The sequence below is a fragment of the Macaca thibetana genome, chromosome 9 (assembly GCF_024542745.1).
Source record: "Macaca thibetana thibetana isolate TM-01 chromosome 9, ASM2454274v1, whole genome shotgun sequence".
NCBI classification, from domain to species: Eukaryota; Metazoa; Chordata; class Mammalia; order Primates; family Cercopithecidae; genus Macaca; species Macaca thibetana.
Window position 1 is genome coordinate 15,549,386 of NC_065586.1, and position 15,767 is coordinate 15,565,152.

A 15,767-nucleotide genomic window follows, 5' to 3' on the forward strand; every position below is an offset into this window, starting at 1 on the left:
CCACCTAGGCTGCCCAAAATGCTGGGATTATAGGCATAAGGCACTGTGTCCTGCAATAAAACTTTTTTTTTTTTTTTTTAAAGAAGCTAAAGTTGAGCACCACCTCTCTCCCAGTTACTATTCTGTGTACGCCACATGCATATTCTCACTGAATCCTTTGAACAAAGGTAACCTTGTAAATATTGTTTTTATCCTTCTTTTACAGACCAGAAATCTGAAACTCTGAAAGTGATAAGAACTTGCCCAAGATTACAAGTCAGTGAGTGTATGGAATGTCCAGGCTTGGAATCCATAGCTATTGTATTTGAACTGTTTTCAATACTTGCCTTTGGAGGCTACCAACTCCTGGAATGTTCTATTCCCTAACTTAGTGTGCAGTTTGATTATAGAAGCCAGGATAAATAGTAACATTCTTCTACCCTGCACCGCTTATTTATAAGTGAACATTTCAATGCATTTCCAAAGCAAAGAGAATAAATCAAATACAGTAAGATCTAAAAAGTGGGTCATTTTATATGATCTGCTTCATTTTCATATCTTATTTAACATTATGTTCGTAAAATCTGGAAGTTTGGTCATGCAGTATGAGAGTAAAAATGCAAAGAAAAAAAAGAGTGAGAGCAAAAAATACCTCTAGACTTTAAAAAGAGCATCTAAGTATTCACCAGAATAAATCACTGGAATGTGCTCTTTAAGGCAAAACTAACAAGAAAATGTATTTGAAACAATGAGAAAAACATTTGAATACTATCAAAAACATACCTGTAAACAGCAACTTTTCCTGTTCCAAATGCACCCACAATCAAATCTTAAAAAGAGAAAAACACAAAAACACAGAACACATGCATGAATCATACAGAAAAAATTTACTAAGTTCAAAATCGTAAGTAGCACATAGAATACCCCTACGTGCTGATGGTACGAGAGCCACAAAATTAGAAGAGATGTCACACCTTTCTTAAGATATTTTGGAAAGGATGTTGGAGCTTCGCTATAACCAACTTGATAAAACGTCCATCCGTAGATCTCAAACCCCTCTGTGCTTAGGAAGGTCAATTTCTAGAAACTCATTATCGCATCACTTTTCCTATCCTCCAGGTTCAAGGCACATACCCCCAGGGAAGGAAAAGAGGAAAGTCAGGTGGTGAGTGTCTGCTAGGTACCAGGCTCACTATACATTTCCTGTTATCACTCTCACCAGCAAATACCCTATGAGGAAGGATTGTTAACCCAGAAGTGGAACATTCTGATTGTCATTTTGACAAACATTTGCTCTTTACAAATAGTGTGGGTGGTGAGTATACTTCTGGCAAAGCAATCAGTAGTATATAAAATAACTAACATATTATAACGATCTAAAGTAACAACAGCAATCCTAATAAATAGCACATGGAACAACGCTGTATGCCAGGAGTCCTTTTAAAGGATTTCCTTTGAATGATTCCTAACAAGAATCAATTTTGCAAATGAGTCAACTGAGACTTATGAAGGCTAAACTATAAATTTCCTAACATCATTCACACAAGTAGGTAAGTGGTGGACCTGGGTGACGGCGGTTGAGCAATCGTGGACTAGCTAAGGGGAAGTGCTCAGAATTATTTCAGTGATTGGCTAAACTGTTGGCTTTTTTTTTTTTTTTTTTTTTTTTTTTTTGAGATGGAGTCTCTGTCTGTCGCCTAGTCTGGAGTGCAGTGGTGCGATCTCGGTTCACTGCAAGCTGCGCTTCCAGGGTTCAAGTGATTCTGCTGCCTCAGCCTCCTGAGTAGCAGGTACTACAGGCGCCACCACCATGCCCGGCTATTTTTTTTTTCTTTTTCCTGAGACAGAGTCTCGCTCTGTCGTCCAGGCTGGAGTGAGTGGCGCGATCTCGGCTCACTGCAAGCTCTGCCTCCCGGGTTCACGTCATTCTCCTGCCTCAGCCTCCCGAGTAGCTGGGACTACAGGCCCCGCCACCTCGCCCGGCTAATTTTTTGTATTTTTTGTAGAGACGGGGTTTCACCACGTTGGCCAGGATGGTCTCCATCTCTTGACCTTGTGATCCACCTGCCTCGGCCTCCCAAAGTGCTGGGATTACAAGCGTGAGCCACCGCGCCCGGCGGACTTTTCTTAATCTCATTTACAATGGCTGTCCCTGGTAGAAGCAATCAAACACAAATAAAAATAACAATGGCTAAATCTGCAGAGTAAAATTTAGATGTAAGAAAACTGGACCTCCATGGAACCAACCCAAGTGTCCATCAACAGTGGATTGGATAAAGAACATGTCGTACATAAGCACCATGGATTACTATGTAGCCATAAAAGTGAATGAAATCATGCCGTTTGCAGCAACATGAAAGGAACCAGATGCCATTATCCTAAGTGAACTCAGAAACAGAAAATCAAATATTGCATGCTCTCACTTACAAGTGGGAGCTAAAACAATGAGTACACATAGACATAAAGATGCTAATGATAGCCACTAGGGACTCCAAAAGTGGGAAAGGAGGAAGGGAGATAAAGGTTGAAGAATTACCCACAGAGTCCAATGTTCAATATCTGAGCGATGAGTACGCTAGAAGCCTAAACCCCTTTATGCAATATACTCATGTGACAAACATGCTCACATATCCCCTGAATCTAAAGTAAATTTAAAAAGAGAAAAAGAAAACTGAACTTGGTAGAAATAAGGGCCACAGAAGAAGACTTACAACAGTTGAAACTATAATTGGTTAATTCTAGCAGAACGGGAATGAAAATAGAAAAACAAAAAACAAAGGTGGAAGGAGGTCCTATTTGACCACTCCATATGGAAACTAATTCAGGAATTAAATTGGTGTAATGCAATTTGTATAGAAAAATGATTTATAGCCGTATTCCCTTGGCATCCACCTTTTGCACATGTGATGTTGAGTGTCAACTTGATCGGAGTGAAGGATGCAAAGTATTGTTCATGGGTGTGTCTGTGAGGGTGTTGCCAAAGGAGATTAATGTTTGAGTCAGTGGACTGGGAAAGGCAGACCCACCCTGAATCTGGTGGGCACCATCTAATCAGCTGCCAGCACGGCCAGAATAAAAGCAGGCAGAGGAACGAGGAAAGATTAGACTGGTTCAGTCTTCCGGCCTCCATCTTTCTCCTGTGCTGGATGCTTCCTGCCTTCCAACATCAGACACCAAGTTCTTCAGCTTTGGGACTCGGACTGGCTTCCTTGCTCCTCAGCTTGCAGAAGGCCTATTGTGGGACCTCCCCTTGTGATCATGTGAGTCAATTCTCCTTAATAAACTCCCCTTTATATGTTCAGCAATCCTACTAGTTCTGTCCCTCTAGAGAACCCTGACTAATACACGTACATGTGAACAGAGACAGACTGCAGGTGATTCTCCCCCTGAGGGCTTAGTGTCCCTGGGAATGGCTTTTAGTCAATTACAGGTAGGAATTGGAAAGTGAGTGGCCCAGCCTCCTTCTCAGTCAAGTGGGATAGTTGAGGTCTGTTCTCTGACTTTGCTTTCACCAGCCAGATGAGGCCCTGATTGCCCACAGTGGCAACTAGCTTGATGATGATCTTTGTTGTATTCTTCTTTTCCATGTTTCTCTTCTCTACCTTTACCAGTATTTCTCAGGATTTCTTAAATACACTGCTTGTTTTCTCATCGTTATCTTAACGCCTGCTCTGGGACAACCCAACCTAAGACACAATAACACTTGTTAAAAAAAAAATGATCTGAAAGTTCTCCAGGTCAAAACCACTGTCAGATGTCTTAGGTTTTATGGATACAGAATCAGATTCAGTTATTAGACTTGGAATTTGACTCCAGAGCTCCATATTTAAAAACACGTGCATGCTGATGTTCAAATAAGTCAAACAGATGTCATCTAAAGAGTTCTGTATTCATGAAATTAAAGAACACGTTAAGCGAAGGGGTACACCTTGGCCACCTACGACTCATGGAATAAAACATTCTTTTGTCAGGGTTTAAATCTCTGAAGCCAGATGTCAAAATTTCTAAGTTTACCAGTTATTAAAATTATAATGATAAATTATATCAGAATTTCAATTTTTCAACTATTTTTACATGTATTCTTTCTGTTACATTTGTCTCTTCTAGCAAATGAGTGCATTTTTTTTTTCTAAATCAGAGAAAAAAAGAGCTACTGATTTGAAGAAACATGAGCTCTGTTCTTCCTGTGTAATTACAAACCCCAATATTTAGACAAGTGTAACACAGGTGGCCCTGGCCTGAATTCATATCTGTTGACATGACACCAGATAGGAGAGCTATTTTATGAAAACTGATTCATGAGGAATTGTGTACTTTGTTCTTGGCTCCAAATAAGGTAAAATATTTATTTAATAAGATTAGACATTTTATAAGTAAAAGGCGAATTTTAAGAATTGATTCTCTGGAAATGGCAAAGAAAGTAAGACTGTAAGCCCTTCCAGGGCAGGAATCTTTATGTGTGCACATCCTCAAATAGTCACGGAATGGTATGGGTTGAAATAAATGAAGAAAGAAATAACCTTGGCATGCATGTTACCAGGCACAGTGCCAGATACAGAACAGATACTTCATAAATGCCTGATTAAATAGGGAGGATAAGTAATAATAAATTAAAACACTAGAGATGAAGAAAATGAGACAATTAATTAAAACTGACTAATGTCAGCTGCAGCTAAATTCTGCTGGAGTTTTGCATGTGTACTTGAAGGTGTTCAGATACATACACACACACACACACACACACACGTTCCAGATCCTAGAAAGTAATATAAAGTCTCCATCAAAACTAGATTGTCATTATAGGTGAGAATTTGAGGGACACCTTCCCAACAGTAATGAGACATGGGCTTCTCCTTTAGGAACTTTAATTCCTGTGCCTTAGGGTGGGAATTTTTCCTACTCTGGAAAAATAAAATAACTGGCAACACAGGCCACAATTTTCTTCATGAGAATGTGGTCACAGTTATTCAGAGGCCAAGAAAACAGTTACCTACCACAAAAGTAGGCTTGCCTTTAGACACTACCTTGGAACCATGCCTGCTAGAAAGAGCCAGAAGTACTTACGCTCTGGAGCTTAAAATTGTCAGATCTCTCCAGGGGAGCAGAATTGATTGGCTGGTTTGTGTTTTGAATGAATTTCTCTTTTCAAAATATGTGATTGGTTTTGGAAAGCACTACGCTGCTTCCATCTATACACACATAAGTATAGAAGTTTGTGTATGTAGCATATCTGTTATATATGTGTTCTATTTGTATATACATACATTTATATTTATGCTGGAGTGTGTATATTTATGTGTGCATGTGAAATAATATTTAATAATACTCAGAAATAATATTTTTAAAATGTTGCATAATTCTGTGCTTAGGCATTTAAATGATAATCTGGACACAAAGTAAGTTCAGGGCTGATGTTCGAATTTCTAAAACTTGGAACATTTTTTTCTCCCTTGAGATAATGGGTCTGATACCATTATCTATGTTTACTTCCTTTCTATAAATGCCTTAAGGGCAAATTGAAAACAAACAAATAAAAAACTTTGCCTTTCTCTATACATAGATACTTAAGCTGGCTTTTTTTTTTTTTTTTTTCCTGGAGGAAATAACTGGCAATTAAAATTGGTTCCCTCCTTTCAATCAAAAACTGTTCCCGAAGTGCTGGAAGCCTTTGCTGTTGCCTCACATTGCCTGAGAAACATAGTTTATTTTCTTTTTGGCTTTTGATGGAACAACTGAGTACTTTTAAGGAAACAAAAAGGGGACATTAGCATGAATGCAGGATCAGTTGGCAAGAAAAAGAAAAAAACCCTAAGAATGTGAGGTCATAGGAGATGCATTACACCTAAGTTTCGTATTTTATTTCTTGCAAATGGTTATTTTTAAATGAGGAAGAAGAGCCAAGCCTTTAAAGTGGTGCTTGGTTTGCAGGGTCTGATTTCACTAATTTGGGAAGGAAATTTTAGTGTTGGAAGAAGCTCCATTTGAAAACATCAGCTTTGTTTTGAGTGTGGATCTGAGGTTTGGATTAGGTGGGCAGGAAACAGTGAAGGGGAGGGAGAGTGGAACCCTCCTAGGGAACAGTCAGGCCAAAGGAGAAGACGAGGAAGAGCTGACAGTATCAGATTAAAGGATCAGCCAGGCATGGTGGTATACAACCTGTAATCCCAGCTACTTCAGAGGCTGAAGTGGGAGGCTCACTTGAGCCCAGGAGTTTGAGATTGCAGTGAGCTATGATGGTGCCACTGCACTCCAGCCCGGGCAACACAGCGAGACCCCACTAAAAAAACAATAGCTGGGCACGGTGGCTCACGTCTGTAATCCCAGCACTTTGGGAGGCCAAGGCGGGCAGATCACCTGAGGTCAGGAGTTCGAGACCAGCCTGGCCAACGTGGTGAAATCCATCTCTACTAAAAATACAGAAATTAGCCGGGCGTGGTGGTGCATGCCTGTAATCCCAGCTACTTGGGAGGCAGAGGCAGGAGAATCACTTGAACCCAGGAGGTGGAGGTTGCAGTCAGCCGAGATTGCGCCACTGCACTCCATCCTGGGCGACAGAGCAAGACTCCATCTCAAACAAACAAACAACAACAGCAAAAAAAAGCAAAAAAAGAATCACCCAGAATCAATTCAGGGGAGCAGTCTCTGTGGCCACCCAAGCACCTACACTTCCTAAGCTAAGTCACCTTCTTCCTGCTTCCTTCTTCTCACCTCTCACTCTCATCTTCTTGATAGATACACTAATGTTTATATCTGTTGCCAAAAATGCCATTGGACATCTCCTGTTTTTTTTTTTTTTTTTTTTTTTTAAAAAAAGCATTTACTATTTTAGAATAATTCCAGACAATGAGAATGGCCACCGGGAATTTCCAAACAAATGTGAAACATGGAAGTGTTTATCTTATGGTTGTATAAAAACATTATGATTAATCAAAAGGGAAGACCTCCTTAAACATGACCAAAAATGTAGAAATCACAAAGGAATTTTAAAATCTAAACTACTTTTATAGCAAAAAACAAAACAAAACAAAACAAAACACATGAGCAAGGTTGAAAGAGAAACAAAAGCAACAGGGTGAAATGTTTATCATGTATATGCCTGATCAAATGTTAATATTTTTCAATGCCTAGAAGAATATTTGGCACTTGGTAAAAAAAAGAAAAAAAAGTTAACATTTATTATTATGCCTAATCTGTAACAAATTCATACAAATAAATAATAAAACTATAAACATTCTAATAAAAAGATTACAAACAGGCATTTCACATAAAAATAAATACCTGTGACTAATAAATATATGAAAAGACTTCAACCTCACTAGTCACCAAAGAAATCCAAATGAAAGGAACATAGAGAGATCATTTTTTAACCTTGCAAATTGGAAAAGATTAGTACTAGGCATTGTTGGATAGAGAGCAGAGGTATGCTTATAGGCCGTTTGAGGAAGTATAAATGGGCATTATTTTCTTGGAAGGTAGTTTGTTGATATGTATGACTGTGTACCTCTGACCTAGTTTCTACTTCTAGGAATTTATCCTGAGGATGTGTTGGACAGTTGCGTAAAGATCAAAGAAAAGCTAATATTCTAAACATTGTAAATATAATTGCCTCCTTTAAGTGATACCACAATCCTATGAGAAAGATACTTTTATTATTCCCATCTTAGAATGAGAAAAATGAGGTACAGAGCCCAAATACAGTAAAGTCACAAGACCAAAGTTTAAACCCAGGCAATCTGGCTACTGAGCCCACACTGGAATCTTTTTACCACTGCCTTCTAGGAGCACGTCTATATGCTGTTTTTATTCTCTCCTTAAGCTTTTTAAAAAAAATTAAAGATATGGCCAGGCACGGTGGCTCATGCCTGCAATCCCAGCACTTTGAAAGGCCGAGGTGGATGGATCACTTGAGGTCAGGAGTTCAAGACCTGCCTGACCAACATGGGAAAACCCCATCTCTACAAAAAATACAAAAATGAGCCTGGTGTGGTGGCGGGTGCCTGTAATCCCAGCTACTCAGAAGGCTGAGGCAGGGGAATCGCTTGAACCCAGGAGGTGGAGGTTGCAGTGAGCCGAGATTGCAGCACTGCACTCCAGCCAGGGAGGCAGAGTGAGACTCTGAATAAATAAATAAATATAAAAATAAGTAAATAAAGACACATTTTACTATGATTAATTTCATCCTTTTTAGTAAGCAGAGTTAAGAGCTTTGATAAATGCACCCAGATCTGTAACCACTTCCACAACAACACAGAGAACAGTTCCAGCAGTGCCCCAGTGTCACCCATGCTGTTCTCTAGCCAAGCCTGACTTGTCTCCTAACCCCTGGACTCCACTAATCTATTTTCCAGAATGTCATATAAATGGAGTCATACAGCCTTTCGGGTCTAGCTTCTTGCAGTCAGCTCAGTGCATTTGAGATTCATCCACAATGTTGTGTGCACCAGGAGTTCATTTTTTATTGCTGAGTGGTATTCCACTGTGTAGATGGCCCACAGTTTATTCATCCGTCCCTGGCTTAGGGATCCCTGAGGTGTTTCTAGTTTTTGCAAAGTCACTGTAAACATATGTGTACAGGAGTTTGTGCCTCAACAGGCCAATTTTGACTTGCCCATTGTCTCTCTTTGAATCTCTCTAAAACCTTTGAAGACTTCTTTGAAACACAGTGTTGTATGTCAGGTGGAAAATTACCAAGTGGAGGCTGAAAAATTAGCAATTCTCAACTCCAGTTCACTTTGCTACTGGCTTCTAAATGACATTGGACAAGTCAATCTTCATCGCTGAATCTCTGGTGGTCTTTAAGTTTCTCTAGATGAGAAGGCCAAGAGCTCAGTAACATTTGTTGGAGTCTGATGACTGCATTCTGGGCACTTTGATGTACAATCCAGGTCTCTGCTTTGCTTTTGGACTCAGCTTTGTTCCTGCAGATTTAGGGACTCCTTGTGCCTCCACTGAGAGACAGCCAGTTTCTGGCTTTCTCCCTGGTTTCACCAGACTGGATTTCCTCCCATCCAGCTTCATAACTCAGCTCTACAGACGCCTGACTCCTGTCTTGGCAATACCACTGCCCACAGCTCACAGAATCTCCTCCAGGAACTGCCCATCACTGCCCAGGTCCCATCCTGCCAATCCTTTTCCCACAGCACCCAAATCTTTTAAAGACGAACTAAGGCCATCAAGTATAGTTGTTTACATAAACCAACCCCAGGTTGGCTCACTTTCATACAACGATGATATTAAGAGAAATAAGAGGATTCGAGATAATGTGTCCAATGGTGGGGTCACAGATGGTGGATCCATCTGGCAATGTTCACTTGGAAGTGGGCTATGAAATTGGCTTAAGTGTCTGGCATTGCAAACGCAGCTCATGTCTGTGGGAATTCAGCATTTAGATAAGTCTCCTTGACTTTGGCAAATGTGTTAATCTAAAAATAGAGGTTGCCTGTCTGCCTTGCTTTTTTATTGCAACATGCAAAATATTATTGCGAGGAAGGTTATGAGTTGAGGAAGAAATGTTTGAAAAAAAAAAAAAGCATGATTTTATCCCAGAAAGTAATAATCCTAACAATCTGTCTGAAATGCTTCCAAATGAACTCTGAAGAAAAACTTTTATGAGTTGGAACGTGGTATTATGTTGCAACATTCTAATTTACTGGGAGATTGTTTTCCTTTAAAAAAAAATCCCACAGAAAATAACAGCAGAATATCAAATGATGAGTCTGCCTTATGAAAATAGTTTTCTGTGTATTATTATCATCCTGTGGTTACAAGAATGATCCTTCCGCTTTCAATTGTTTGATCCTCCACTTGTTACATTTCATGTCAGTGTATCAAAGGCATTTAACTTCATCCTCGTCATGGTCACACTGAATCACAACATGTGTGCCGTCTGTGCAATTGCTGAGAGCCCTGGCGAAAGGTTTATTTCTTCAGTACCAGTGTCACTTATATGTAGCTACCTATTGGAAAGGGTTTCACAGTCTCCAGAAGAGCCTGACAAAGATGCTTCCCGGACACCCAGTCTGACAGATAAACTCCTATTGATAAAAACCTAATGGGACTTGATGCTTTCGCTAAGTGTTTTAGAATCGCTTGAACCCATGAGGTGGAGGTTGCAGTGAGCCAAGATTGTGCCACTGCACCCCAGTCTTGGCAGACAGCAAGATTCATCTCAAACAAACAACAACAACAAAACAAAACAAATAAACAAAAAAACATGTTTGGAGAGAGACATAGACCTGTCCCCAGGAATGCATCCTTAACTTTGGCAAATAAACCTCTTAAAATAATTGAGACTTGTCATTTTTCTCGATTCACACTGGTGAAGGCAGAACTAGGGCTAAGGGTTAAACGCTAGCCAAGAATCAGTCTGCCACTTTGAGTAACAGGAGACAGATGCCAACTGCCTATCTGTCCATTCTCATTCTGCACAAATATAAAATAGTTGACTGGATTTTAAATAAAGTTGAAACACAGTGGCAAGTTAAAGATGTGAGCAACAATTTACATACAAGGTGTGCAGCTGGAAGGAAGCTGGTTTATTTATTTATTCATTTATTCATACTCATTCATTCAATTATTCATTTAATAAATATCGACAAGTTGCCTTTTGTGCCAGTCGCTGCCTTGGGCATTAGGATTTTGCAGTGAGTAACACCAAATCCAGTCCCAGTCTCAACTAATACAGTGTCCAGTCTAGTGGAATAGAAAGGACATTTATCAAAGAATTGCACATGTGTAATTTCCATCTGAGATCATTGTTTTCAGGGGAAGGACAACAGTTCAGGGAAGGCTTCCTGAGGAAGTGACATTTGACCTGAGTGTCTAAGTGGGAAGTGAACTCCTGGGAAAATGGCCAGGGCACATAGAGACTTTGAGGCAGAAGGGATGCATCAGGTGAATGATATGAAAATATGGGTTTCAATTTATATATTAATAAATTTAAAGTGACATATTAAAAAACATGCTGAGGGAGGGAAGAAATAATGTGAGGTTCTAAGACAGGAGAAATTTACTCCAACTAATTCATACTCCATTCCTCATATCCTATTTTAAAAAAAAAAAAAAGCCTGACTTTTTAATGATCACCATTCTAACTGACGTGAGTTGGTATCTCACTGTGGTATTGATGGGCATTTCTCTAATGACCCGTGATAACGAGCTTTTCTTCATATGTTTGTTGGCTGCATAAATGTCTTCTTTTGAGACATATGTCTGTTCATATCCTTCACCTACTTTTTGATGGTGTTGTTCTTTTCTTGTAAATTTATTTAAGTTCCTTATAGATTCTGGATATTATGCTGGAGAGGAGGTGGAGAAACAGGAACGTTTTTACACTGTTAGTGGGAGTGTAAATTAGTTCAACCATTGTGGAAGAAGTGTGGTGATTCCTCAAGGATCTAGAACCAGAAATACCATTTGACCCAGCCATCCCTTTACTGGGTACATGCCCAAAGGATTATAAATCGTTCTACTATAAAGACACAAGCACACGTATGTTTATTGTGGCACTATTCACAATAGCAAAGACTTGGAACCAACCCAAAAGCCCATCAATGATGGACTGGATAAATAAAATGTGGCACATATACGCCATGAAATACTATGCAGCCATAAAAAAGGATGAGTTCATGTCCTTTGCAGGGACACGGATGAAGCTGGAAGTCATCATTCTCAGCAAACTAACACAGGAACAGAAAACCAAACACCACATGTTCTCATTCATAGGTGGGAGTTGAACAATGAGAACACATGGACACGGAGAGGGGAAAATCACACACCAGGGCCTATTGGCAGGTGGGAGGCTAGGGAAGGGAAAGCATTAGGAGAAATACTTAATGTAGATTGATGGGTGCAGCAAACCACCATGGCACATGTATACCTATGTAATAAACCTGCATGTTCTGCACATGTATCCCAGAACTTAAAGTATATTAAAAAAGAAGAAGAGGAAGAGGAAGAGGAAGAGGAAGAGGAAGAGGAAGAAGAAGAAGAAGAAGAAGAAGAAGAAGAAGAAGAAGAAGAAGAAGAAGAAGAAGAAGAAGAAGAGAAGCAGAAGCAGCAGCAGCAGCAGCAGCAGCCATGGCCAAGCGGGCTCTGTGGCACAATTAATAGCGCATGGGACTTCTAGCCCCGCCCCCTCTCCAAAAAAAAGCCATGGCTAAGCAGCAAATTTCTATTAACTGTATCTTTACAAGCAAGATCAAGTATAAATCATATCCTATCATATTCACTGGGTTTCAGAAAGAACTCAGTCTCTGATTATTTGGAAGGAAGTTAGTTCAAACTTAAACTGACAAATGATTTGTGGCATATAAAATCTAATAGCCATATAGTTAGATCTCTTTTATCTGGTGAGGGAAATTTGCTGTATTTACTACCTGTGAGTGGGATATGATTTAAGCCTGCTTTGGGACAGAATCTGGATTCTGAAGGATATTTTATTTGTGAAATAAGAAGGATTTATTATTTGTGAAAGGTTTTATCTGAGAACCTGATTCAAGCATGGGGAGGGATGTAGTTCAGGTGTGCGAGGGAGTCCTGGCTTCACGTTTAAGGTCATTGACATAGCTGTGTACATAAGGCCCACTTTTTCAGTAGGATTGCCTCTTCAAAGGTGAGTCAGAAATGAGGCAGATGGAGGTACTCACAGGTTTTCACAACACACTAAGCAAAATAGAAATATCTGTTTGAGAGAGATGACAGTTCCTACATTTTCATATCTTAATCTAAAGCTGGAAAAAAGTCAGATATTATGTAATTGGACTTGAAAATGACTACAGCCAATCTTTGTTTTGGGCTTTCATAAATGCAGCTGTGAGTGTAGACAACGGTCATTCTCAACCTGGATCTGTGAATTTCTGAAAAGAGTAATTCCCTCTTGGAAAGACATCCCACAAACAGGAGATAAATGTATTTGTAAGTGGCTGGGCAGAAGCAGGTCAGTATCTCAGGTTCATTCAGTGATATGGACAGCAATTGTAGAACTCTTATCACATCGAAGTCACTACAGCTTGAAATCAATCATGGTGAGGATATTTATACCACGGAAATTGGTAAATGCTACAAATCTGGGCCTTTTTTTTTTTTTTTCTTCTCTCCCTTGGGAGCTGGTTGTTAACCATTTTTTTAACACACCTCTGAATATAAAGGCATATTTCAAGGTTAATGATATATAGACAGTGGGATCTCTTGAGACGTGTGCATAGCAGCTCCCAGGCTGTCTTATGAAGGATGGGAGGCTGGATAGTCCCTGCTGGTCCTCCTCCTTTAGGCTCCTTTCTCCAGACACCTCCAGCTGCCCTGGCCTTGCTGCTTCATCACATTATCCTCCCCTGGGATACTTTAATGACTTTTGATTTCATGTTTCTTTTTCATTATTACTCATTCTGCTCATTGCTAAGGAATGAGGTCCTCAAAGCACCATTTTGGAATATAGAGCATATATCTTTTTCCATTACTTTACTAATAACTAATTACTTAACATGCTATTCAAGGCCCTTTGTTACCTGTCCCCAATCTTCCTTTCACTTTTACCTCTCTCCATGTGTGCTTCCATCATTTTGGACCAATTCACTTCCAAAATTGCCTTTTTGAAAAAACTAGGAAGCATTTCCTTTAACTTATATATGGAATTTCCTTTTTAGCATGATCAAAAAAAACACAAGAAGTTATGGGTAAAAAATTCTGCAGTACATACTAACGAAGACAAACTAGGCAACACATTCATTACACAAAACGGAAACAGTCAACATTAATTATTTTATGCCAAATTCCTTTAGTTTTTTTTTTTTTTAGATGAATTCTTGCTCTGTCACCCAGGCTGGAGCGCAGTGGTGTACAATCTCAGCTCACTGCAACCTCTGCTTCTCACGTTCAAGCAATTTTCCAAGTAGCTGGGATGACAGGTGCGTGCCTCCACATCCGGCTAATTTTTGTATTTTTAGTAGAGACAGGGTTTTACCATGTTGGCCAGAGGGGTCTTGAACTCCTGACCTTGGGTGATCTGCCCACCTCGGCCTTCCAAAATGCTGAGATTACAGGCACGAACCACCACGCCCGGCCACCAAATTCCTTTTAAATTCTACCTATATTATATGGTCCTAGAAATCTGTGGATCCCTTTTTTCCTCCCTCACTCATATATCACTAAGTCAAATCATTAATTCACAATGTTGTATCCCTTGATAATACAAAGGCTTGTCAAAAGTAGGAAATTATCTGGGTCAGAGGATGATCATAAGACATTGAATACTTACGGCCACCTGCAGTTTTCTCATCTAGTCCTTCTGTTCCCTGATTCAGGGCTCCCTGTTCTGCGAAGTCTTGCTTTTTTTGATCGTGGCAAGAACACACTTGACATGTAATCTCAGGGTCTTAGCTCATGCCGTGTTCCCCTTCTGAGATGCCTTTTCCCTATAACCACTCACAGTCATACCTATCTCAGGATCCTACTTATCTCCCTCAGGAAACTTTCTCTTATCGCCTTAGCAAGAAGCACTCTCTCTTTTTCACTGTTTCATTATTTTTTACCTTCTTAAAGCTCTTCTCATCTGCTGCTTACATTACAGTTCATTGTTGGATGTTTTATCTCCACAATTACATTGCTCCTTAAAGGCATGTATTATGTGCATATAGTAACAATGTGTCATTTATAACTAATATTTAGTGGCTGCTACTAGATGCTATTCACAGCATTAACTGCTTTACACATATTATCTAGTTTAACCTCCAAACTCCAACTTTAAAGGAAAAAACTATTATTAGTTATTATTATACCTGTTTTATCACCAGGAAAACTGAGACTCCAGAAAGTTGATGAACTTGGCAAGGTTACACATCCAGCCTGTGTTAGAGCTATAATTTGATTTAATTCATGCCCACGAGAGCAGGATCTTTGTTTAATTCAGTGCTATATCCTCAACATCTAGAATAGTGCCCGGCACATGGAAGGCACTTAACACATACTTGTTGGGTATACGGATAATGGCATTTCTGAAAGTACAATCTCTTGAATATCATGTAATCAACAAATATTCTACCATCAGCATCACTGGTCACAGATTGGAAGAGAGTAAGGAAATATAACTAAGTGCAACGTGGGATCCCAGATTGAATCATGGGACTAGAAAAAAGAACTGTAGAGGACAAATGGTGAAATTCGATAGAATTTCAAATAGGTCCATTGATTCATTAATAGTTCATTGTAATATGTTTATATAAGATGTTTATCATTGGAGGGCTGGGGGAACAGTTTATATGGGTCTACAATTTTTTTTGCAACTTTTCTGTGAGTCTAAAAGTATTTCCAAGAAAACATTGAGAAAAAAAGTCTTGTATAATTTCACTAAATCTTTTTTTTTTTTTTTTTTTTTTTTTTTGGAGACGGAGTCTTGCTCTGTCACCAGGCTGGAGTGCAGTGGTGCAATCTCGGTTCACTGCAACCTCCACTTCCCAGGTTCAAGAGATTCTCCTGCCTCAGTCTCCTGAGTAGCTGGTACTACAGGCACGCGCCACCATGCCCAGCTAATTTTTGTATTTTTAGTAGAGACAGGGTTTCACCATATTGGCCACGATTGTCTCGATCTCTTGACTTCATAATCTGCCCGCCTCAGCCTCCAAAAGTGCTGGGATTACAGGCGTATGCCACTGTGCCCGGCCTTCACTAACTCTTTTAAAATATAGATCCTTAATAATCTACCCAATATTACTGAGTACTGTGTAAAGGCAGGAAATCTCGATCTGGGAAAGGCAGGAAATCTCGATCTGGGATGATAGTATCAGAGAAGTGTA

The 15,767-nt window shown here is 39.6% G+C and overlaps 1 protein-coding gene across 1 annotated transcript in view; it reads right to left on the bottom strand.

Annotated features, from left to right (window-relative positions):
• ITGA8 (integrin subunit alpha 8) overlaps positions 1-15,767 on the bottom strand; it is a 196,569-nt gene that overhangs the window by 98,557 nt on the left and 82,245 nt on the right. The window contains 1 exon segment of the mRNA XM_050803292.1: positions 763-808. Coding sequence (XP_050659249.1) covers positions 763-808 — 46 coding nt within the window.